Raw genomic sequence first — 26376 nt, 5'->3', positions numbered from 1 at the left:
TTTCAAATATCCTAACCAGGAGCCAGCTGAACATATTTCTTTTTCCATCAGGCCTAATCTGGGTATTGATCTTGGTTGGTAATATCAATGTCATAAAACTTTTTCATAGGCTGATTAATCTGGTGCTGTTGGCCTTGATACTCAAAACACACACAAGCATGTTATCATCTTCCATCTTCTTCATGGCAGACTCAATGGTTAGAGGAACTTAATAACAGCATAGTAGTTGAGCTTGCCTGGGGTATCTGGGCTGCCTCTGGAGCCAGAGTGTCACATGTAATGTATGCCTTTCAGCACTACCTTCTTGGTCTTCAAAGCGTTTGCTTTGGATTTGGCTTTGGCAAGGGCAGGAGGAGCTTCCTTCTTCACTTTTGGTGCCATCTTGGTAAAAAGGGTCCAATACCATGGTACAGACTATTAATTACATACTAGTTTCGTTCTCTCTCTCATTAGAATATAAGCTTTAGGAGAGACCTTAATTTGCTCACCCAACCATCATTTTAATCAGCATAATAAGCTTAGCACCAAAATAATGCCCAGCACTGTTTTTGAATGAGAATGAAAAAATATCTGCTAAACAGATGAGGTCAAGGCCAGGGAAACTATGCCAGTTCAAAGGAGATTTCAAAGGTCAGTTCCAACATAGCAGGCTTACTTTAACACTGGTCTGACCTCATCATAAAAGGCCAGAGGAAGATTAATCATTATTCCTGGCTCTATTATGGGGAAAACAACCCTACCGAGAGCATATTCTGCTGAATGTGGGTCCAACTTGCCCTTATTAGGTAAGGACAACACTGGGAAAACCAGGCAAGGTCAGATGACAGGACTAACAAAAAAAAGTTCTCAACTTTATTATGGTTAAGAATTTTATTATCAAAATTATTACATCTCTTGTGAAAGTTCAAATGTTACAGCAAGGTGTAAACACTCCACTTGAGAAAGAAGTGAAACTTCTTCCCTTCCAAGAGTTCCCCCCACCCCCCGCCCCCACCCCCCCTAGAGGTCTGGTCTTGACAGCACCCTGCCCACACAGAGTGGCTGGGGTCTCTGCACGTGCCAGGCAGGGTGAGGGCCGCCTGCCCGCTGGCCTCTCCCCTTGGTTAATAGCCAAGGGGAGAATGCAAACCCCAGCCCAAATGGAGAGACATTTACATACGTTTTATATAATATACAAAGAAACCGGCATCCCAGGCAACATGATTTCCACTCCCAACGCTCTCCCAGACTGATGGGTTTGTGGGGGAAACAACAAAAAGAAAAGTACTCTGCTTAAGTTTCAGCATTGGGGAAAAAAAAAAAAAAATCTCCCCTCATTTGAGCAAACACCTGATTTCAAATTTTGAAAAGTGAAATTTTGTAACAGTCACACACAAAGAGAGAAGACTGTGCATATGATAGTTGTAGGACAGGATAGAAAAGAAAGGGATGCAAGAGGCTGGTTAAAAAAAGGAGAAAACAAATTAGAGGGAAGGAGGGAGACTCACAGTATTATCTTGTCCAAAAGAAAAGAAGTAAGGTCCACTGCAGCACCAGGGATCACACCTGTCATATACTCACTACCCCTACCATGGTTATAACTGAATACAAAATTAGATAAATAAAAACACGCCGGATATTACAGTAAACAAGTGAAAGAAATAAGCTGGCAACCGTATGGAATTTTAAAAGATTGTGTACCCCACCTGGGCTGGCTCCAGGGCTCCTCCAGGGGTGTACAACAGGCACAATGCACTGATGGGGAGAAGCCAGTCTGCTCTCGTCTCATCCAGAACAGTGTTAGGGGTGTGGGTGGCTTGCTAACTCCCTCACCGGCCCACTCTCACATAAGCATCCCCCAAAGAAACGTGGGGCAGGCCCACACACAATCACAGTCCTGTCGGTGCCACTCCACAAACCTATCTTCCCATTCTTACCCTGCAAGTCACAAGTGCATGCTCCCCAATCATGGAGGCGGTCCTGCTCATGGGATCGTCAACTCCTGATTAGTTGGGAGTAGAAAAAAATAAAATTCAAAGAAATCCCACACCACTTGGGATCCTTCCTAATCAAATCTATTGCCAAAAGCTGTTAAGTAGCAATGCAATTGGCCCATCTCACTTCTCATTCCACTTCTGTCTACTTACTCCATGGGTTACTAAGCTGTGTAACAGCTTGGGAAGGAGGAATAGAAGATTGTCGGCTCCCAAATAATCAAGAGCTGACCACAAGCTCATCTTCAGAGAGCCAAGCATCCCTCAGTTGGAGCAAGATCCAAGCTTTATTATCCCTGCCTATTTCCTGGTGATTTAAGACAAAGGTAGGGAGTACACTTGGTGAACACACCTTGGCCAGATATCTGCTTTTGGAATGGTTGTCTTAGGGATAAGATTTACATACCTACCTTTATTCTTAAGTGCATAAAACCCTAACACTATTCAGATGGCTTGGGGCTTTGAGATTGGCTCTTTTCACTTTTTTTCCTTTGAAACAAAAACTTTTTTTAAATTTTTTTTTTTTTTTATTATTTAAAAAGATGTCCTCACTGCACAAGTGACTACAGGCTACAGGCAAGGATGGGAGACAGAGGCTTCAACACAACTCATTGCACTTAGAACCGTTACTAACCAAAACACCATTTGCTTGTCAACAATGTACCCTTAACAGCAGGGAGAAACTTCTTTATAGTCTCTGCTTCAGACAAGATTTACATCTTTCTCCAAGGCCAGAGGCCAGTTGGGACCACAAGTCTTGTTTCTTGTCGACCAGACCCAATCCTCTGGCATCTTGTACCCCCCTCCTCCAGCAATATGCTCGGCCCAGGATCCAGAGGCAGCTGGAAGGAAGCAGCTATGGGCTTGTTCAGTTCTGTATGCCCATGTCCAGAAGCCCTAGGAAAGTCCTGTCTGAGTCTTGACTCCTGACCCTTGCAGTGGCTGGAGTCGGTACTGGTGCACACTCCCACTCCCACGGTGTGGGTAGTGCTGTGAATTGGAAACCGCAGATACCCTGGAGGCCTGGTAGGCAGCGGACTGCCCAGCACTGGGCAGACTGATAGTCCGTAAGTCTGATGGCAATGACGACCTAGAGTTCTGAGCAAAGGAGGTGGAACTCAGAGTTCCTGTGCTGGACTGAGAAACCGAGTCTGAGGTTGGTGAGTCTGAGGGGCCCTGTGGGGTAGGGCTAGCAGCACTAGAAGGACAGCTCCTCCTGGGAAGATTGCTGCCAGTGCTGTTTCCAGAATGTGGCTGGCTGCTATAATACCCTGGTGTCCCTGTAAATGGGGCCAACGAGTCTGTGGACACAGGGTGGGCGGGGCTGGGATAGGACGCAGAAGAGAGGGATGATTCAGAAGAACCGTGAGAAGGGGGGTTTCCAGGTCTCAGTGCAGTAGTTCGATAACTGTATCCTGGAGATTGGGTGGGATGTCCTCTAAAGGGAGAGGAACTCTGTTGAAGGAGACTTTGTGATTCTGTCCGTGGACTATCACACTGCAGGAGCTAGAAAGAGTTTGGAGGAAAGCATAAGGAAGTGAACAAGTCTCTTCAATGGCTTGTGATCTTCACATTTATAACTTTTTTTTTTTTTGATACTAAAGGCAGCCAACTCATTGTCTCTGATCACCTTATTTACGTTTGTGGTATGATTTATACTTGAGGGAAGGCAGACGACAACTTACTTCCAAGCCTGCTGAGACAATGCCAACACCAGCATCTCCTGTACAGGATGGCTTGGATCACAAAACATTCAGAAATGAGAATATATTCTTCTACCCAGAGATCAGCACTTTCTCAACTTACCTGGTAGCTGTATCTGGAAGGGCTGTAAACAGTTGCTCCTTTAGAGAGCGCTGAGCTCAATGTCTCTGAGCCTTCTCCATCTGCAGGGTCTAGAAGGTATTATAAAATCAACTTGGCATCTCAGAGCAAGAGAGAAAACAGCCAAATCACCAATGCCATCACCAACCCATGCTGCTCTCTATGACAAACTGAGTGAGTGCAGCATGCCAGAAGGGCAAAAGGAGTGGTTAATTATGGGCTACGTTTTAAATGCCTGATCTGATTCCCGTCTCCTTCCTTCTCTTCATCCTTCATCGAGGTGGAGCTCCAGGAATTTGGAGAGATGAGAGTTACAGAAAGGTATCCCTTGGGAAAAAAGAGCAGACAGAGAGCAAGCAATGCTAGACCTTACAAAATGATGTAGGCCCAAAGAGCAAGACTGAGCTGGAGCCTAGCAAATAGCAGAACCCAAGTGTGCCAGAAACTGACTCACCTCACCCTAGCATTTGGCATAAACCGTGAAGAGCCTGGCTTATGTGTCCCTCAACCTGATTGACAGAAGGCGGTCATAGACTCACCTGAATCTTTCTCAGTGATGTTACTCTCCCACGTGGGAGAGGGTTCTCCCTTTTGGGCCACCCTCACACTGCTTCGGAGGACCTTAGGGATGCTCCCTCCTTCTCGAAGTCTTTCTACTGACGTGGGAACCATCCTGCAAAGGTGAGAGGGGCAAATTTAAGCCAGAAGACTTATGAGTCAAAGAGTCTAAAACAAATGAAGCGCTCACATAGGCTGTACAATATATTCTCTCAAAAGAAAAATCACTTTTAAGGATGAAGAAATAAAGGGAAAAAATGAGTTAAAGATATCAACTTTTTAAGTCCTCATTTTGAAATACTAAATTTTCTCCTCTATGAAATTATGTACCTGACAGCGAAGTAGCAGTTTAATAAAGGGTTTCTTAATGAACATAATCATTTGAGCCATGTTTTTTCTTTCTCAGACTCAGATTAAGATGCCTGTGTTTCATTCTCTATTTTACTCTTTGATATTCAGATCTTGTCACCAGTATTATTTTCTTTTTTCTCCCATTTTCCCCATATTAGGGATTGAACTCTGGTGCTGCACCACTGAGCTACATCCCCAGCACCATCCTTTTAATTTTTTATTTTGAAATAGGGTCTCACTAAGTTGTCCAGGCTAGCCTTGAACTCCTGTTTTAGACTCCCAAGTAGCCAGATTTGTTAAGTGTTTGTCACCACACCCAGCTTATTTCCTTTTCTAGCGGTCTCCCCTAAACCAGATAAGTTCTTTTAGAATGTTTTGTTGTTCTGAATATGCTAGTTGCATGGAACAGAGATATCTGTTGCTAATTCAAATGGAACTTGGCTGGACTCCGACTTACCTTTTACGTGAACTGAGAAAATAGGAGAGGCAGTGTTAATGCTCACCAAACAAAATAGTTTAAGGGCATCCATAGCTGTATGTTGTCTAAGAGTGCTACTCTATAGATTTGCTGGTAATTCTTTGCTTCTGTATGGCTAGAAATGTAGCTAATACTATTAAATCAGCTGAGGAGGACAGATAGCACTCTTAGACAGCTGTGCTATTAGATAAAGTGCTCCCAAATACTTAATATCAAATTGGGAATGATTCTAGAGGTATACTTCCCTCCTGAATTTAACTATAAAGCATCAAATATAAACTTACCACCTACTACTGATATTTTCTTGAGGTCTGCAGTGAGATGAAGTGCCTCTGGAATCCGATGGGCTTACTGCCTCCAAATGGGACATTGAGGAATGAGATGGGGAGAATTTTTTATGAGGGGATGATGGGGTTCGGGCTGAGGATCCCTGCACACCATGGGCACCAGTGTCAGAAACAGAGTTACTGTTGCTCTGCCCAGCTCCTGCAGACTTGCTTTTGCTCTGTGCAGAGTCTCCTCCCCCACCAGCAGAATTCTCCTTGGCTTCTTGTTTCCGTTTACGGTACTCCAGCAGGGATACCTAGAAAGAAAAAAAAGAAAGAAACAGTACATTAGCTGGATATCATTAGTGGAGTACTAGCAACGGGGAAAGAAGATGGAACCCCAACAAACCATTGGTCAAGCCGTGCAAATAAAGCAGGTACCAAACATGACACCTTTTTCTAGGTGTGATAGTTCTGAGCAGTTACAAATTTGAGACAGAAATCAGTAAATGGAAGAGAACAGTCTAGGAGATGCCATTTTTTAATAACGTATTCATCAAGCAGACTGCAACCTTTTCCAGGAAAACCTATTAGATTACCATTACACATCACAGAAGTGTGTTATAGTTATTTGCATCTATGGGAATACTTAGAAAATGGAAAGCTTGTATAATTACAGAAAGTCTCCCCAGGTGATTTTTTTTTGGGGGTGCTAGGAGTTGAATCCAGAACCTCGCACATACCAGATAAACACTCTAGTGAGCTACATTTCCAGTCTTTTACTTCAGGGTCTTGCTAAGTTGCCCAGGATATCTTCAAATTTGGGATTCTCCTGCCTCAGATTCTAAAGTAGGGGGTATTATAGGTATGTGCTTCTCAGGACTTTGGCCTTCCAGGAGATTTTGATGGCTATTGTTCATTGACTACAAATCTAAGGAGTTAGGTGTTAAAGAAAAAAGAAAGCCAATGTTCTGAGGTTTTAAATATGCTCTTATTTATTTTTCAAGACATAGAGATTTAGTATTATTTGTCTTATACATAGAGACACTAAAATAAAAAGAGAAGAAATTGCAATCTGTATACGGGGTAAAAATGGGAGTTCATAACCCACTTGAATCAATCTGTGAAATATGGTATATTAAGAACTATGTAATGTTTTGAACCACCAACAATAAAATAACTAAAAAAAAAAAAAGAAGAAATTACCAGTTTATAATTTAGCCAAGTTACCTCTAGAAAACCTATACCTACCTGGAAACTTCCCCAGTGCCCCCATCACCTGCCTCACTCATTCTTTCTTTCTTAAAACAAAACAAAACAACAAAACTATCTATCTCCTTTATTTTATGTGTTTATCTTTATGTGGTGCTGAGGACTGAACATTGAACCCAAGGCTTCACACATGCCAGGCAAGCACTGTACCAGTGAGTCACAACCCCAGCCCACTCATTATTTCTTGACTGCCACAATAGACCCTATTTCCTGCCTCCCTGGCACATGCCTCTTTGCTGATGTACCACACCTGCCTTTGTCGCATGCTATACAATGTCTTGCTAATTCTTGAATAAACTGTAAGTTGTATGAGGGTAGAGACCAAGTTTATTTGGCTGTTAGAAACAAATCCCCCCCACAAACAACAACAAAAAAACCGAACCAACCAACCAAACAAAAACCCTCCAAACTGCACAAAAACTTGGTATACTTCACTTGCCCAATACATTTTCAGAAATGATTCTGAATAATAATTTCAATCACCTTTGTGCATAATAAATAAATGAAACTAGAAATTCAGGTTATTTTTGTTTCTGGTAGTCAGCACTATTCATGCCAGTCTTTGAAACCCATTACTCTCTTATTCAAAATTACCTGCTTGAATTTCCTACTCCTTCTATCCCCTAAGGGTTCTCATTTTTCTGTCCAACTGTAAAAATATTGACAGTAAAGATAATTGTTTACATGCATTTCTATACATAATCTTGGAAAGAAGCCAGTAATAATAAATTCTGGTAATGCATTATCACTATAATAAAAATACAAGAAGCCACTAAGTTTGCAACAAGCATGTATTTTTGCCACACAGAAAATTTGGCACCATTAGCCCTGAACAATAAATGCAAGTCACTGTGTAAACCACAAAGTACTCCCATGCATTTTCAAATGCCCATACTTGAGAACCACTGATACAAAAAGTACACTTTAGGTTTTGTGATTTCTAGAACAGGTATTATGTATAATAAGCTCTCCTGGCCCTGCTAATCTCATTACCTTTCTTTGGGCGCTCTTACTTTTTACCTGACACTGTAACCACATTCAACTGTTTGTACCACAATGCACCCCTGCTGCTGACCTAGTGGAGTGTCACAGATTTACTTGCTCTGCTCATTCTACTACAATATCTTCACCCTCATTTGTTGGCTGCCTGACTCTTGCTTCCTGTTCGAGATTCAACCAAAGCAATAACTGCAATTTCTCACTCTACCTCTATCCCTTAAACAGGCTAAAGACCTCGTGCCTATTTTCAAAGTACTTTCTACCTATCAGACTAGGCCAAGTTCCTCAAGCTATCGTGCTCTTATGACATGTGAATAATTCCTTTGGAGCATCCATCTCACTATTAATGTAATTATCTCTAAAGCTCACTCTCACTTTCTATAAGCAATTAGGGGAGAATCTAGGTAATCTAGCAAGGTGGAAATATAAGCATGCAATCTGGAATTAGACAGTGTCCTGATTTTTCCATTTATTATGAGTGACCATGGGCTAGTTTTTCAAGTTGCCTTAGTTTCTTTATCTGCAAAATGGGAAATCACCTATCTCACAGGACATGGTTAGGATAAAATGAATGTAAATTGCTTCATCACAGTGTCAAAAACCTGGGAAGTGCTGAATAATTTAAGTTTTTTCCTTTTCACTGTGTTAGCCTTTCAACTGTCTAGCAAATATATGGCACATAACAGATATTTAAATTTGTTGGATATTTATTATTATATTTTGTGCTGGGGCTGGAACCTGGGTCCTCATGCATGTCAGCCAAGTGCTCTAACACCAAACTACGTCACCAGCCCTGAATATTTACAATACTCACCAAAATATACTGACTTTCACTAGGCATGATAGAGACTAGGTCTTACTTATATGAGAAGCCTGAGCACCTGGAACTTGGTAAATATCCACCGAATTATTCGATTAATGGTTTTGGGGAGTGGGGGGCTCTGTAACATGAAAGACTTACCTTTTTCCTTTGTGGTGGGTTCTGGGGGGCAGATGGGACCCCTTCACAGGTCCTTTCACCACCAGGTGACAGGGATCCACGAGAAAGGTCTTTCATAAAGCCATGTTCATATCTGCTGGGGAACCCTTCCGCTGGGGAACAATATCCCCCATCCAAATGTAAAGGCTTCCTATCCCCTACTAGGGGAGACCCTCTATATAATCCATCTGCTCGAGGCATAGCATTCAAAGGGGAGTAGGCATACATCAAATTGAACTCTGTCCGAAATGCCTGGTCTGAGTTTCTCAGGAGGGTCTGATGTCCATCTCCACTTCTGCTTGGGAAGCCAGTCTCTGAGGTGGGCCCAATGGAGGGATGAGGAGCCAGGTCAGAATGACCTGAGTTGAGCAGGGAAGGTCTGTCAGCACAGTTGTTAGTGTTGGAATCAAGGTATCCTACTTTTGTCAAATCCAGGTCTTTTCGGTGACAGAGCTGAAAGAATAAAAATCAACGGAGACATAGGGCAGGGGAGAAAGGAAAAAGTCAAAGGGTAGAAAGGGAGGTGAGAGGGGCAAAGGTGAATAAGGGAAGAAAAGAGGGATGGAAGTAGAGGAGAGAAAGCCATTAACATTGGTGAAAGTTCCACAAAGCAATAGATACAGGCCAGATTACTAAAGAATCCTGGCCTTTCCCAAAATGCTTTAAAGTCTTTCTGGATGAGAATACTGGGAAAGTTAGAATTAGGTAACTGGCCAAATGTGTCTATTTTGCCTGCTTAGCCTTTCATCAGGTTTGCTGAGTCATTGTGCACTATACTATAAGGGACTGGAGGTATAATTTGGAATATACCTGAGCCCCATGCAAACTACAGAGGTACCTTAAGATTAACTGGCTTTTGGTGTTATTAATTTTTACTATTGATGGAAGGTGGGTGTAGGGAAAAAGGTGGAGAAAAGTAGAAGGTAGACAGAAAGGCAAGTATTTAAGCTACTGGTTCAGTAAAGGAGAATGGCATTAAAGACATCAACCAACCAGTTCTTCATTCACTTTCACTGTTAAATAAGTGTTTCTCATCTCATACAACTTCCTGACCATTCAATTCTTTATCCTCTAATGTATGCCAAACATATCACAAGACCACTGATGCTCAACATTGCAGAGCATTGAAATGCTGAAATGTACCAAAAATAAACTTCACCTTCAATTTGGTTATCATTAGCTCTAACACCAAGATTTACCACCACTAGGCCAACTGTAGCTTAACTGTCTACAAAGCATGGTATCAAAACCCCAAATGCCACACCATGTCAGTCTCCAAATTATATTAACTTAGAATTTTTAACAACCAGCTGAGGAGAAAGTGAGTGAGCTATACTTTCCTAACAAGATAGTTAAAATACCTGCTACATTAGTAGAACACTACCTTTTCCAGTTTCATACTGATTTTATAAAATCTGACAGATGCAGAGTTTGGCTAACTCTCATGGACTTTAGCCCTAATTTTTAAATTGGAAGTGAGTGGGGTTAAAGTTTCAGTAGATTCTGAAAGGTTATGAGACTTTCTCTTTAAGAGGAAAAAGTTTCCATGTAGACTCATGGGGTTAATGATAATTACATTAAGCCAAACCTTACAATAAAAACTCTAGCACTAAAATCTGATTTTGGCATTTCCATAGCATTAAGGTTTCTGAAAAACACACTCAACTGATATTCTAAGAGATACCACTTGTACAGCAACTATATCCCAACCACTGCAGAATGGAGGGAGGCCTATGACACAGAAGCCATGGACTCAGTTTCCTTACACACCCATTAAGAAGCTATAGAGAAGATTTAAGAAAGCTGTGAGACAGAATACCTTTCCTAAGGAAGCTTCTTTAATCTATCAACCACAGCCCCAAACGTCTGGTTACATAGAGCTGTCAGATTAACCCTGGAACAAGGCATAAGTCACTGTCCAACTCTTCTAATATACACTGCCTAAGAAAATAAATATTAAAAGACAGCTCCTACCAACTTTCCTTATTTGTTAACAAAGAGACCTTATTTATTAATGACTTTAACAAGGCTCTTATCACATACTCAGCATCCATTAAACTTCTAATTCTGTTCTTCTTTAATAGAATTCTTCAGCCACCCCCTCCCCCAAACAACAAAGATCAACCCCATCACATACACATGGCTGCTTAAATTTTCCTCCATCTACACGAACAATCCTGTGTAGTCACAGTCACACAGGAAGAAAGATTCATTCAACTTGCTGTGACTGATCGGCCGCCCTCCAGCCCATCTCCCCATTCACTCAGACCCCCAGCCCTCCCCATACACTCAGGAACACACTCATGCACACTCACTCTCAGCCTCCAAGTGTGATTGAGATGGTGTGATAACTACCTCGGGTGACAGGGACTCGGGCCTATGCGCAGGGGAACTCTCAGGGGAGGATATGTTCTAGAGGAGGGAAAAGCATCTTGTTATTCATCTACTCCAAGTCAAGAAGCAAAACAAAACAAACAAAAAATAAAGCAAGCATAGATGTTAGCCACAACTTGGGGAGGAGGGGAGGTGTTGGATAAGAATGCACCGGGGAAATGTTTAACTGCAGAATTCATCTAAATGGATAGAATGACTTATTAAAATGCTTCCTGGGGTCTTCGAAAGCATTTAAGGAAAAACTGGTTATAATGTTTCATGCTGTAAGTAAACACCTCAAGCATACTATCAGGAAAGAGTTAGGTGGAATTTTACAGGGTTATATATCTCTTTGTATCAGAAGAAAGTTTAGCAACCTTTAGTACTTGTTATTGAAGGCATCCTACTCCCTATTCCTTCTTAGAGGAACCTTGTTCATACACCCACATTCCTTCTGATCATCCCATTCCTTCATTGTCTTATATGTCTCAGGCCACCATGGTTATCCAGGGGAACATCTTAGCAAACTGGGGACTAACAAGGACTGGTCAGTTTCTCTTGAATGAGAGCCCAAGGAAGTGTGAGTGATGAAATCCCTAATTTATAAGCTGGATTTAGCTCTTGGCACAATCTAATTGGACCGGAGCACTTCTAACAATATTATCTTGGTTAGAATCCATTTTACTTCAGGGAACATGGCAAAAAAAAGAAAAAACATGTATGTTCACCTAGAATCTATACAGGGTAGCACTCTCACCTGAGGCAGCACTCGCCCAACAACAGGGACTAGGCAGTGGGCTCATGATAGGTAGATGTAAATGACATGTAAAGAAAGTAATGGTGCCGACTATGACAAGGATTCAGAATGCAAGGGCTGAGGTGAGAAAAGGATTTCCCAACATTGTGGACTCTGGACAAGTGTGGCCCTGGTGGCTGACCTATGCTCTAGTGGGTAGGACTAATGATGCTGTTTTCAGCAGAGCAGGCTTTTAGCTGTGAATTTTATTCAGTGGAGGGTGGCTAGTATCTGTGTGGAGTACGGATCTGAGAGCAGAAAGAGAAGGGAAGGGTTATTCTCGTGGAAAGGAGAGGCGAGTTAAGCTTGCCTTCCCAATGTTACTTTAATTTCTCTTTCTAGATGCTGTCCCCCACACCGGCCCACTACCTCAGCACTGGAGTTTCCTCACTTATCTCCTGAATATCCTTCCCTTTTCAAAAATATTTTCCCCCAAAGTAAGCTGTTTTTTCACTTGTAATATATATTTTTTTATCATAGATTTTCATGGACAAAAGGCTACTTATCTGTACTAGAATATACATAGAGTGTGGCCATTAGTATCATAATAAGGATGGGTCAGGGAAGTAAAGTTTTTCTTTTTTCTTTTTAATATTTATTTTTCAGTTATAGATGGACATAGTGTCTTTATTTTATATTTATGTGGTGCTGAGGACCGAACCCAGTGCCTCACGCAAGCTAGGCGAGCGCTCTACAGCTCTGAGCCACAATTCCAGCCCCTTCTTCTTCTTTTTAAATGAGAAAGGCTAAATTTCCTTAGTTAAATCACAAGTTTACAACAGTGGAACCTTGCACTGGAATTTTTGCTATTTAATATTTTCTTTCCTTCCTGGTATTCTGCTTCATTAAAATGATTTTTGAGTTTTTAAATTTTTTAAATAAATAAAAACCCCTTGTGTTTGTATAGTGTTTCACAATTATTCAAAACAATATAAGGAATACAGAATGCACTGACTGCTTGTTTTGGAGGAAAACTTACTTTCTAATTTCTGTAACATCACTTATAATAATATAATTTGCCTTGATAAAGTATGCTATTATATTCATATAATCTAATGGCCTCCAGAGAGAATTTTCTCTCATGATATATATATATATATTTTTTTAGTTATAGATGAACATAATGCCTTTGTTTATTTTTATGGGGTGCTGAGGATTTAAACCTAGTGCTTCACATGTGCTAGGTAAGCACTCTACCACTGAGTTATAACCCAAGCTCCTCTCATGATATCTTATTATAAAATTCAAATTGCTTAATGAAAAGTCAACTGCAAGTACATAAAATAAAATTAAAAAGTTTTGAATTTGCTGCCTTAATATTTCCTAACAAGAATACTATAAGGAATTTGATAAAGAGTAATTTTTCTAGAAAGGTCAAACACAACCAGGAGGTTTTTTTCCCCCCCCACCAGAAGGAAGTTTTTTTTTTTTTTTTTAAATCTTTATTTTTTAGTTGTAGTTGGACACAACACCTTTATTTCACTTGTTTATTTTTGTATGTGGTGCTGAGGATCGAACCCAGGGTCTCGCACCTGCAAGGCGAGCACTCCACCGCTGAGCCACAACCCCAGCTCCAGGAAGTTTTGTTCCAAAAGTAAGATATTATGATCTAAAGTAAGGTACGGAACAAAGCTGTGCTTTCAATGTTATTTTCTCCTTCTGAGTATACACAAAAATTCCAGCTATTTTTACTCTTTACTCTCTCAAAAAGCCTGAATAGGGAGGGTGGGATTAGTTAGAACATTTAATGATCAAAACAACCTCTAGAGAAGTGAAAGCTAAGTACGTTTAGTGGTCAGAAAAAAGGTTTCTGAGAAGAAATAGTGTCCATTTAATGTAATTACAGAAGAAAGCAACATGCAAAAGATGAGTTAAAAAAACCAAAAAACAAAACAAAAAAAACGCATGGACTCTATTCAAACCTGCCACCCAAACTTGAATACTAAAATGATTCAGAATTACATTTTGAAACAGCTGAGGTATAGATTTCTAACTTAATCCAAAGAAGTGAATGTAACAAATTTGACTTTTATAAATGCATGTTCCTAGTCTTGTGTCCATTTTTCATTCCTAAAGCATTCAAACAAGAAGGGAAAGTAACCTGGAGTGGAAAAAAACAAAAACAAAAAGACAATCGCCATAAGCCATTCTCCAATGCTTTCTAAATCTGCTCACTGAGGCTACAATGAAAATACCAAACAACCTGGCAAAGACACCTCACCCATTTACATGGAGACACAACCCATCAGTACAATCTAAGCTCTCAGGCTGCTGCTACTAATGGTTACTACAGGCACCTAGAAGCCTCTTTTGACCAAAGTATACAGTAAAGATGTAAAAAGATCCAGCATGCTAACCTAAAGATAAGGAGACTGAGGAACTGCATGCCAAAGAGAAATGAATGTGATCTGTGGTAGCACTCTTCCTATTCTGAGAAGTACAGGGGCTGCCAAGATGAGAGGCTACCAGGTTAACAGGCCACACTGACCCTGAGATTTTCCATTCTCTTGGTGAGATGGGGAAGGAAGACAGTAAAGAAACATTTGAAATGACATTATATTTGAAATGAAGAGGTACAAATGATGATTTTTCATATCTAGTACACCCCCTAAACCAAACCCAAATCACCTCGAACTGCAGAGGAGTGTTGCAGCGACTAGCAGTAGTAAGAGACGTGATTGGCGAGAACATGAGGCTGTATCCATTTCGACACTCCTCTTCTCCTGGGTGAGTCTGGCCAGGTGCAGTCAGTTGGGGGCTCTTTGAGCCTGAACTGGAAGGGGGTGGTGTGACCGGAGACAGAGGCCGAAGTAACTTGGTAACATTCTGCTCCATCAGATATCGAGACTTCCATTTCTTTAATGGGCTCAACAAGTCTGTGAAATACAAAGCTCGCATGAGAGATGAATTGTAGCTTAATGGGAAGCTCTGTAGTCAAGCTATTAATCTCTGACCTATAATGACTTGTACCTCTTTTGCCTAATCTCATTAAATTAACTCCTGCAATCAAACAAAAAACCCAGAGAAACTCTTAATTACAACTGCACTGAAAATAAGTCTTAAAGCACTCTCTCAGAGAAATTCAAATTACTCTGACAGTTCTTTCCTTTTGAAGACACTTAGGTCTGTTATGTTGCCCATGCTGTGCTGCCCACCATCCTGCTGCCTTAGCCTTCTAAGGAGCTGGGATTACAGATGTGGGCCACCACACCCAGCTCTGAATCTGACAATTCACATGACTGATACACAGAACTAATTTACTGTATCAGAGCAAAAGAGAAATTCTTCCTATCACACTAAACTTCCAAAAATTTTAAATCTGTGTTACTTTGTTAAAATCACCCTCTACTTAACTGCCACATCACCAACTAAAACTATTGGCATGCCAAATTGCATATGCCGTTTACCTTTTCTTATGTATTTGTGCCCCCTTTCAATGGTTCTATAATATTTTGAGCAGAAAAGGCATACATGGTTCCTTGATATGGATCTAATCTCTAGTTAAAAGTGTGTATTGATTTTTATAAATTTATATTTTTATAAATATTTCTCTCAACTATTAAAAAAAAAATCTAGATGTTACTCCTTTTCTCATTTGGCTAACCCCATTTTCTATACTTCTTCAGTCTACTTAAAAAGCAAATTACTACACTACATATGTCAATGACCTTTCAGGACAAAGCAGCCTACTTACTGGAAAATACATACTCCTAATTCTATTCATTGATTGATGTAACAATGGCCATGAATTTACTTAACACCTACTATATGCAAATCACTGATGCATAATGACACAGGTGTGGGGGGGGAGAGAGATAGTCAACACATATTCTATTTTCAAGAGCTTAAAAATTTGTAAGAGAAGCTTGGTGTGGTGGCGCATGCCTGTAATCCCAGCAGCTCCAGAGGCTGAGGCAAGAGGATTTTGAGTTCAAGGCCAGTCTCACAACTCAGTGAGACTAATAAAAATTATAAAACAGGGCTGGGGATGTGGCTCAGTAGTTGAGTATCCCCGAGTTCAATCTCCTGTACCAAAAAAAAAAGTAGGAGAAAGCACATATAAAACATGCTTGATACGTTTGATGATACTGCTATGTGTTAAAAACAATAGTTAAAGTCAAGTGCGACAGTGTGTGCCTGTAGTCCTAGCTACTTGGGAGACGGAGAAAACTAATTGCTTGAACCTAGGAGTTCAAGTCTAGCCTGGGAAAGTGTTGTGTGTGATTTTTACACACTAGGCACTGTTCTATGTGTTTTATGTGAAATATCTGATTTAATATTAACAAATCTATAAATCCAGTAGTATTGTCACCCCATGTTAAACAGGAGGACATTGCTGCATGTACAGAGATACGAGGTAATCTAGCTCCTGTCTACATTTTATTATTTATTTATTTTTTTGTGGTGCTGGGGATTGAACCCAGGGCCTTGTGCATGCGAGGCAAGCACTCTACCAACTGACCTATATCCCCAGCCCTCCTGTCTACACTTTAACCACTATGTTGAATTACATCCGCAAAGCTTAGTGAAAGGAGTGAACCTATACCAGGACTTCAGGTAGAAGTTTTGGGTCAGCAGTTAATGATTAGAATAAAACTGGTAACTGGGAAACTATTTGGAGTTAAGAGGTATAAGGCACCGATTAGGGTAACCTATTTAAATGCAGAGAGAAGAATAAATGCAAAAATATTGGAGATGTTTATATTCTTTCTGGTATCTCAAAATTTTTTTTATTTTCCTACACTGGAAGTATATTCATGTTTTCCTTTTTTTTTTCTCCTAGATACTAAGTTTTCTCTCTTTTAAAAAAAAGTGCCTAGGTATTAGAAAAGGAAAAAACAAACATGTAACACAAGGATTACATTCAGAATAAGTTTTTAAATATTTCAAGAGACTTATATAATAAATAAATAAATAATAAAAAGACTTCTGTTCTATTAGGTCCAACACTGATAATTATTAAAGTCAAGTAAGTGAAGTGATAAAGTTCATTGTAGAAAAACTAGAAAATTTGGGTAATAACTACTGCCTGCGAACCAGTCTACAGGAGACTCATTTAACATATTTACTGAGTACTTATGACATTCTAATGTAAAAAACAGACCTGACATTTTCCCTTATGAAGTTTATAGGCCAGCAGTCTTTGATTACTTACTTTCCCTCCCTTTTTATTTCATTTTATTTTGTTGCATAATAGTTGTTACCCCCCACCCCTTTTGTGGTGCTGGGGATTGAACCTAGAATCTTGTGTGTGCAAGGCAAGCACTCTACCAACTGAGTTATATCCCTAGCCCAGTTGTTAAACTTTATGTGGTCAAATCTATTTGTACTTTAATGTTTTCTAAAACTTCACTCAAGTACTTCTCAGGATTATTATTATTATTATTCTTATTTTAAAAAGAGAGACAGAGAGAGAGAGAGAGAGAGAATTTTTTTTTAATATTTATTTTTTAGTTTTCAGCGGACACAACATTTTGTTTGTATGTGGTGCTGAGGATCGAACCTGGGCCGCATGCATGCCAGGCAAGCGCGCTACCGCTTGAGCCACATCCCCAGCCCTTCTCAGGATTATTATATATGTAGGGCTGAGATTGTAGCTCAGCCGTAGAATATTTGCCTGGCATGTGTGAAGCACTGGGTTAGATCCTAGGCATCACATAAAAATGAATAAAAAAACTTTATTTTGTATTGAGTCCATCTATAACTAAAATTTATATATATATATATATATATATATATATATATATATATATATATATAACATTATATATGTAAAAATACACAAAAATTGAAATCATACTCACAAATTAATGCACTGCATTAAAACCTTCTTTCTTAACATGGTCTTAATGACTCCTATCTTACACTGCTTAATAATTACTTTTACTCAGAAAAACATGGTAAAAACCTTGCTATGAAAAGAATTAAGTCTGTAATTCAGTTTTTTAAGGGCTGCACGGCATTAATATTAACAAAATTTTATCAGCTTAAGTACCTTTCATTTTTTTGCTATTATAAATACACTTCAATGAACAAAAATTTTACTCCTACATATTTTCTGCACTTGTTTCATTATTTTTTCTTTCTTTTTATTATGACAAATGGCTACATGCAGGATTTTTAAACCAAAAGAATGTTCACATATGTTTACTAAAATTGTATTTATTCTCTTTTAAAATATATTTTTTAGTTGTTGGGAGACCTTTATTTTATTTGTTTATATGTGGTACTGGAGAGTCGAATCTAGTGCCTCAAACATGCTAGGCAAGTGCTCTATCACTTAGTCACAACGCCAGCGCCTAAAATTGTGTTTATTCTTGTGAAAACTGCTTGCTCATGTACCTAAGCCTGCATTTCATTGGTCTTTTTCTTGACTTGTTACAGGCTCTCTAAATAATGATACTAATCCTTTGAAAAAAAATGTTTCAAATGCAGTTTCTTGATTTCCTGCCTGCTTTTAAATTTTATTTAAATATTGTCTTTGCTATCTAATGTTTTATGTTTTTACTTAGTCAAATGCATGAATCATTCATTTCTTTGATTTTCTGCCTCTGATAATCAGGAACATGTGTCTGACACCCCACCCCAAGACTATAAAAATACCAGCGGGTTCTCTCTTTATCTCCAGGTTCAACTGTTTAATTTTCATTCAGGTTTATTTTCTAGTATTCTCTCTTTTTAACTACTGTGGACAGAATACGCTTCTCTATTTTTATGATCTCTAGTACTTTTTTTTTTAAGTTAATTCTCCTGGGATTTCTAGGCAGATGATCATATTACTTGTACATGACAACAACACATGCACCCTCCTTTCTTTATCAGTACTTTTATTACCTGTTATAATAACAGTGGGATAATTTAATAACCTACTTCAGGGCTTAAATGGTTTTTACAATGAAGTTTATAATTGGCAACTGTTTTTACATAGATTAAAACCAAGCATGTTATTTTATTATTAAATTTGTAATAGCCAATGTGCTATTACTGTTCCTTCCATATTTGACCAACAAATGAATTATATTAATAAATTCTCAAGTATTAAACTATGTTTACATTCCTAAGAGAAGTGGTCCCTAGGACATTTGGTCATCATATACTTTTCTTTTAATACAGACTTAAGGTGCTAATTAAGATCACAAATCTAATTTAAAACTGTTACTATACTGTTTTGCTCTTTTTTTTTTTTAAGAGAGGGGGGGTTAGGGAGGGGGAGGGTGTTTTTTAATATTTTATTTTTGTTTGTATGTGGTGCTGAGGATCCAACCCAGGCCGCACGCATGCCAGCCGAGCGCGCTACCTCTTGAGCCACATCCCCAGCCCTACTGTTTTGCTCTTTAAGTTAGTTCTATTGCTACATCACTTAAACTTTTAGAAATTTAAAGTCTTTTTTTTTTTAAATATACCTTTTCAAAGTTGTATATGGACACAATGCCTTTACTTCATTTATTTTTATGTGGTGCTGAGGATCAAATCCAGTGCCTCACATGTGTTAGGCAAGCACTCTACACTGAGCTACAACTCTAGCCCTAGGAATTCAGAATCTTTAATGTAACTAGTATTCATGTTTGACAAGAAAGAATACTCTGTGTAGAGTAACAATTACAGATCTGATACTGTCTTGAGCATTTTATGTGCTATTCAATCTCATATTAGCCCCATAAAGCAAATATCATTATTCTCATCTTACAGATGAAGCTTAGAAACACTTAGCAACAACATACAGTTGGTAAAGGACAGTATTGATTCTCAAATAAAGGTCTATTTGATTCTTTTCACTATATTGATATGTCTCCCTTATTAACGTCTCTTTGGTATTTTTTTTTTAAGTTTCTTTTAGTTGTAGACAGACACGGTACCTTTATTTTATTTATATGTTTTTATGTGATGCTGAGGATCGTACCCAGTGCCTCACACATGTAAGGCGAATGCTCTACCAACTGAGCTACAACCCCAGCCTCTCTTTGGTATTCTTGAAAATAACAACAACAAAAAACCTCTAACAAATATTTCCTCAGTATTTATACTAACTTTTAGCAATATAAGTCACTCAGGGGCGTCTAACCATTGAGCAACAACCCCAGTCCTTTTTTTTGGATTTTATTTAGAGACAGTTGCTTATGGCTTTGTTCAATTGATGAGGTTGGCTTTGAACTTGCAATCCTCTTGCTTCAGCCTCCCAAGCCCCTGGGATTATAGGCATGTACCACCATGCTTGGCCTAGTGCTTGATTTATAAATTTTTTTCCTTATGTTTGTTAATTTTAAGTGAATCCTCCCACTGTTTGCTACAGACTAGAGCAAAAGCTCAAAAAATGCATTGATAACTAACAGTCTTAATTCTCCACTAAACAGGGCATGTAGAAACATGTACTTTCTAGTTTTCAAGGCACTTTTCCTTTAAGTCTCTGCCAAGTCAGGACATGAAGTGCGGTATAATCTCCTTTTCTAATCTTACTTATACACCTACATAATGCACAGCAGACACACAACACATAGACCATTTCACCTAAATTACTCTACTAAACTTCAAAAGCTGCCAGTAGCTGGGCGTGGTGGCACATGCCTGTAATTCCAGAGGCTTGGGAGGGTGAGGCAGGAGGATTGTGAGTTCAAAGCCAGCCTCCCCAAAAGTGAGGTGCTAAGTAACTCAGTGAGATCCTCTCTCTAAATAATTAAACTAGAGATGGGGATGTGGCTCAATGACTGAGTGCCCCCGAGTTCAATCCTTGGTACCCACCCCCTGAAAAAAACCTGCCAGTAAATTGATAATACTGATGGAAATCTGCCAATGATTTCTTTATATTAATATTATTTATGTTACACATGGATTAATTCATAACTTACAAGGTATAATCCAATCTATGGAGAGAAGAATAAACTAAGTCAATAATTTAAAAAGTGGTGGCCCAGTTTTTCAACCCTAAATTAAAAAATCCAAATAAAAGCATATATTATATATATAATTTTTTTTTTGGTGGTTGTGGGGTGATGGGGTACTCAGAATTGAATCTATGAATGTTTTACCATTGAGGCACATCCCCAGTCCTTTTTTTAAAAAAATATTTATTTATATATTTTTTTAGTTCTCGGCGGACACAACATCATATCTTTGTTGGTATGTGGTGTTGAGGATCGAACCCGGGCCGCACGCATGCCAGGCGAGCGCGCTACCGCTTGAGCCACATCCCCAGCCCATCCCCAGTCCTTTTAAAATTTATTTTGTGACAGTGTCTTGCTAAGTTGCTGTGGCTGGTCTCAAATTTTTGATCCTTCTGCCTCAGCCTCCTGAGCTGCTGGGATTACAGGAGCATACCACTGTGCCCAGCTAAAAGCAGACTTTTAATATAAAGCAAATGTTACTAGTAAAAGTTTATTTAACTGAATTCAAATTTATAATTATCTAACAAGTTTATGAATATAAAAAAGATTTTTATGAAAATCTGAAATATTATCTTGTGAGCTACAGCTTTATATAAGCTTGAAAATCTAATTTATTTTGGTATTTTGACTGAGTAACATTCAGAAAACGAATGTAGAGATAAACTTATGGAAATCACAAAAAATTTCCCCTTTTGTGTTGGTGCCAGGTAATGGCAAAGGTTAAAAGTACACACTCTTATCACTGAAATATACCCCGGACCTGAAATATTTTTTCAGTTTTTGGAACAGGAGAAACTTCGTTAAAAAGACTGTACTAAACAAGTTAACATGTCACCACAAGTTAATATACCAGTGCTTTCAAAGAGAACCCCTTCAAGAGTCACTGTGAAAGCCAGTGGTGGAATTTTCATAGCCATATTGTTCAAAAACTCACAAGGAGCTTAAGTTGAATTTAAAGCCATGTCTTCTTAAATATTTTATACTAATTATACAAGTTCACTTGAAAACAACCAATTAATAACAATTCCTTATATTTATTTCATTAATCCTCTGCCCCTCAACCATGCCCCCAACTCAAACACAATTTTCCCCTGAATATTAGTACTTCACTTTCTTGCCTTCCCCCCTTATAAATATGAATATATATTCCTAAACTTACTACTTTAAATGTATCTAACCTTTTTTATAACCATTTCTGCTGTTATCTGTATACTGTCTAGTTCCTTCTTTGTCGTCCTTGGAAAACTGATCCCTGACTTGAGATCTCTCTCTTCCTCTGTAAAGACAGATGTAAAGTAACTATTTAGAGAACATGCTATTTCTTTTTTTATATCAGAGTACGAATTCTGAAATTTTTAATGTGGACCTCAAATAATGATTGATCATGTATTTAGAAAGGTTTTAGATACATACCTGCATTGTCTTTGCAGATACTAGAATTACTATTCTCATTACTTTGGTATAGTTGCTGCGTTCTAGTCTCTTGGGGTACAGGTGTTTGAGTCATCCCTTCTTCCAAGGCTTGCTTTATCCAGCGCTATAAGGGGGGAAAATCAGAGAATTATCAATAACACCTTAAAACTTTTCAGTACTTATTTTAAACACACTAAACTAGGTCATTTTACATCAAGTGCTGGGAGAGGCAATCCAACACATTCATTCAATAACATGTCAAATCTCAATCTCCAAAATAAGTTTTGTATTTCACTGTATTAGAATACTACCCGATCAATTCCTCTACCAGAAGAAATTAAGGGAAAAAAAAATACAAGTAAAAACTCCAACTATCATACTGCTTAAGACAGAGTAAATGGGAAGAAATAAGGAAGAAATCTTAACATTTATTTAAGAGACTGGTCAGGTCATACGGAACAAAACTAACACAGAAATGTGCCTAGAAAGAAGATAAAGTTTGATCTCTTATGAGTTGTCTGCTCTATGCTGGGACATCTGAAGAGATAAAAGATTCACAGGAGGACTTTGGATGATAATAAATAGCTCTTTACTACACACCAAAAGACTTACTCAGAAGTGGAATAACCTATGAGCTTCCCCCAATCAACTAGTTTGGTTAAATTATGCAGGAATAATGCAAATCACCAGAAAAATCAAAAGTCAAAAAGAAGACCTCTCTAAATAAGTTACTTTCTTTGGTAGTGAATATTGGAATCTAAATTGATGAGAAATAAATTTAGGTCAGACTGTAAGCCTACAAAAATTAGGATAGTAAGAATTTATATCCTGTGGAAGAGAGAACATATATTACCTATAATGTATCTCTTAAGATACATAGTTGTAGGTTCCTCACTGTTCTGTGGTTCCCCTCCCCTGACAGAAGACAGATTGAGTTTTGACAAACATAACTTTCTAAGTTAGACTCTCCCTCAAATGGGAAGAGCAAAGGTGAATAAATTTCACACCTTTAAAGAACATGTATTACAGATAAGCAAATATTCTCTCCACCAAAGAGAACAATTCTGATAGATTTTTCCCTTTAGAAACTTATGATGTAAATGTCACTGTGGTCTGCCAAATGAAAACAAAAATAAAATTGTGAACATGAGGAGATGGGAGTGAATCAATACTCAAGGGTCATATGAATTTCATTAATATTCTAGGATATGACCAGATCACTGAAAAGACAAGACCAAAAACTCCTTTACATACAGAATACCTTTAGAGCTGAAAAGAGATCTTAGAGTCATCCTGTCTAAAGCATTCATTTAACAGAGGAGAAAATTTGACTTGGGAAGACGTGAGTGAAAAATCCTTTGTCCTAGATACCCTTAGTACAAGTTTTTTTTTTTTTTTTTTTTCCCTCAGAGAAGATGACAGCACTCATTTGGTGGTTCCTGAGCTTTCATCTAGAAGTTAATTTTTTATAGTGTCAAGTAGATGTACCCACAAAAATTTTTACATTCTGGATCTGATGACCACAAAAATGGAACATAAAAGAAAAACAGGGGTATTCTAGGAATAAGATGCTACCACAGTTGATAAGGTTAAACAGCAAATATGATCAAACCTATTCTCTTCCTTGGCCTGTTGAAGATTCTTTTTTTTTTTTTTAAAATTTTTGTTTGTAGTTGTAGATGGGAATGTCTTTCTTTTATTTGTTTATTTTTATGTGATGCTGAGGACCAAATCCAGTGTCTCACCCATGCTAGGCAAGTGCTCAGCTGCTGAACTACAGCCCCAGTCCCTGCCCCTATTGAAGATTCTTATAGTATTTCAGGACAAGTATAAAAAAAAGAAACATGAACACTTCTTTGTATCTAACAAGCTCCAATCACCCCTATTAATTTTAGAACACTGCCCCCTCCACCTACTTCTATTTGGTTACTAAAGAACATTTCTCCTTTCTCTGAAACTATATTAAGGAGAAAAGTTTGAGGATCAAATCCAGTGCTCTACCATTGAGCTACAACTCCAGCCTGAAAAAAAAAATTTTTTTTTTTAAAAGTCAAAGATACGTGAGAAAGGGTAGCATTATTATGGGGAAAGAAGAAGGAAGTAACAGGTTTTGGAATCCCAATACCCGAGTTGAAACACGGCTGTGCCAATAAACAAGATGCCTTAATTTTGGGCAAGTTTTTTTGAGCCAAAAGTTCTGAATCTAAACTGTGTCCAATAATACCAAACCCACAGGGTTGTCATGAAGGTTAAGTGAGATAACATACACAAATTTTCAGTATTTTTTCAATGAAATTTCAACACATACTTAATGACACACATATTAATAATCCTTCAAAATATACAATAAAATACCAATGTACAAGTAAAGCATTTCATTAGTCTGGTAGGTTTTTAAGAAATGGAGGAGACTAAATGATTTTATAGAAAACGATAAAATGTATAAAATGACTAAAGAGTTGTTGGTCATTTATTTATTTATTTATTTATTTGAGAGAGAGAGAGAGAGAGAGAGAGAGAGAGAGAGAGAGAGAAGTTTTTAATATTTATTTTATTTTATTTTTTTAGTTTTCTGCAGACACAACATCTTTGTCTGTATGTGGTTCTGAGGATCGAACCCGGGCCGCACGCATGCCAGGCGAGCGCGCTACCGCTTGAGCCACATCCACAGCCCTTTTGTTGGTCATTTATAAATGCTTCTTTTCTAACGTACTGTTTAAGTGAAATCTAAAAAATAATAAAATCATAAGATATCTTCTTTTAGGAACTATGGCTCAATTTGATTTAGACACTCCAGGGATATCAATAAATGTTCTGACAAATACTCTAATAATCTGGGTACAAATATATAGATTAGACTTTTATTTGTCTCATACTATTTTTAACTTATGAGGCCTACATTCTTTAACCAGATATTAAACAGTGAGCCTATTAGGAATATGCGTTGTTATAACTAATCCCATGGAAGGTAGCTTTTTTTTTCATTTATTCATTTAACTTATATTCTGAGGGATTTTCAAAATTTATTATGATTTGGTTTAATCATGGAAATGTTCTTAGGTCTTGAACTAGATGTGTCCTTTCTAACCAATCTAAAAATAACTCTTCTCCATCCCTACCTAGGATAAAGATGACTTCAATTTCTAGCTAAAAGATTCAATTTCATTTATTTTGTCCACAAAAAGGCTGCATGTTTTATAACATAGATTTGTTTATAATAAATATTAAAGCAGTGATTTAATCTTAACTAATTTAGATATAAACAAATAATTTTAAGATCCCATTGCTATGATAATTCAATGTATAGTCTAATGTCTCCCTAAAGACTGATCATGACACATACAAAGTGCTTAAGTATAGCCTGTATAAAATGAGACTAAAGATGAAGGCTGAGACTGTAGCTGAGTGGTACAGCACTTGCCTAGCATGCACAAGGCTCTGTTTTCAATCCCTAACACCACAAAAACCAAACAACCAACTGGCTGGCCAGCCAACCCACATACCCACCCACCCTCCAAAATCAAAGAGGCTCAAGAACGAGGATAGTCAGATGCATTTAGAGAATATAATATGGATTTGAGTTAAATGGGATTTTTTTCTCTTCTGTCAATGGAGATAGAAAGATGAGCTTTCAGATTTAAGTCTTAAATCACAACCAGGTCAAAAGGGCTCAAAGAAATGGATTTTCTACTGAATGTGAAGTCACAATTTTAAACACACATTTTCAGTCTTTAAAGGCTTCTGCTACTTGGAAAAGTAAGAGTTTAATTTGTCTTTGAGCATAAAAAGACTGTATCCTGGCATCATAATTATCAAGAAGGCATTTCAAGAAGCTAGTTCATATTATTTACAACAAAGTCTTTATGCCAACCCCTCTTAAAGACCAAAGCAAGAGTGTTTACCAACTAGCTTGAAAGAATCTTTTAGCAGCCAACATCCTTAGAAATCTAGTACCATGTCCAGCCAAACACAGAACAAGTTATTTTAAATATATTAAGCCATCTCTCAACTTGTTCCTCATTTAAAGACGATATCTACCCCATTTCTAATTTTAAACACTCCTTACAAATGCATTTATGATTTTGAGCTGTTAATCTTATTAAGCAATGCTAAATACAGGAGAAGGATCAGTTTTCAGTTTTGTATCCCACACTAAAGCTAGCAGCATTCTAATTCTTACAGAAGTATAATCATAATGCTTTTTACATGGCAAAC

General features: G+C 38.1%; 1 protein-coding gene across 14 annotated transcripts in view; it reads right to left on the bottom strand.

Annotated features, from left to right (window-relative positions):
• Positions 1-1291: 1291 nt before the first annotated feature.
• Positions 1292-26376, bottom strand: part of SETD5 (SET domain containing 5) — a 76720-nt gene continuing 51635 nt past the window's right edge. For 13 of the 14 annotated variants that reach the window (XM_081276004.1, XM_081276008.1, XM_081275996.1 and 10 more), the window contains 7 exons: positions 22162-22285; positions 14498-14745; positions 8683-9153; positions 5469-5767; positions 4337-4470; positions 3780-3868; positions 1292-3479 (listed from right to left, as the gene is read on the bottom strand). In XM_081276004.1, the coding sequence (XP_081132130.1) occupies positions 2871-3479; positions 3780-3868; positions 4337-4470; positions 5469-5767; positions 8683-9153; positions 14498-14745; positions 22162-22285 (1974 nt within the window). In that variant the 3' untranslated portion in view covers positions 1292-2870. The other variant, XM_081276000.1, reaches the window with a different exon arrangement.

Source organism: Spermophilus citellus (assembly GCF_964194105.1).
Source record: "Spermophilus citellus genome assembly, chromosome: 19".
In the NCBI taxonomy this organism is placed as follows: domain Eukaryota; kingdom Metazoa; phylum Chordata; class Mammalia; order Rodentia; family Sciuridae; genus Spermophilus; species Spermophilus citellus.
Note: the sequence above shows the minus strand (reverse complement) of the source record. Positions and strands in the feature narration are given on the sequence as shown.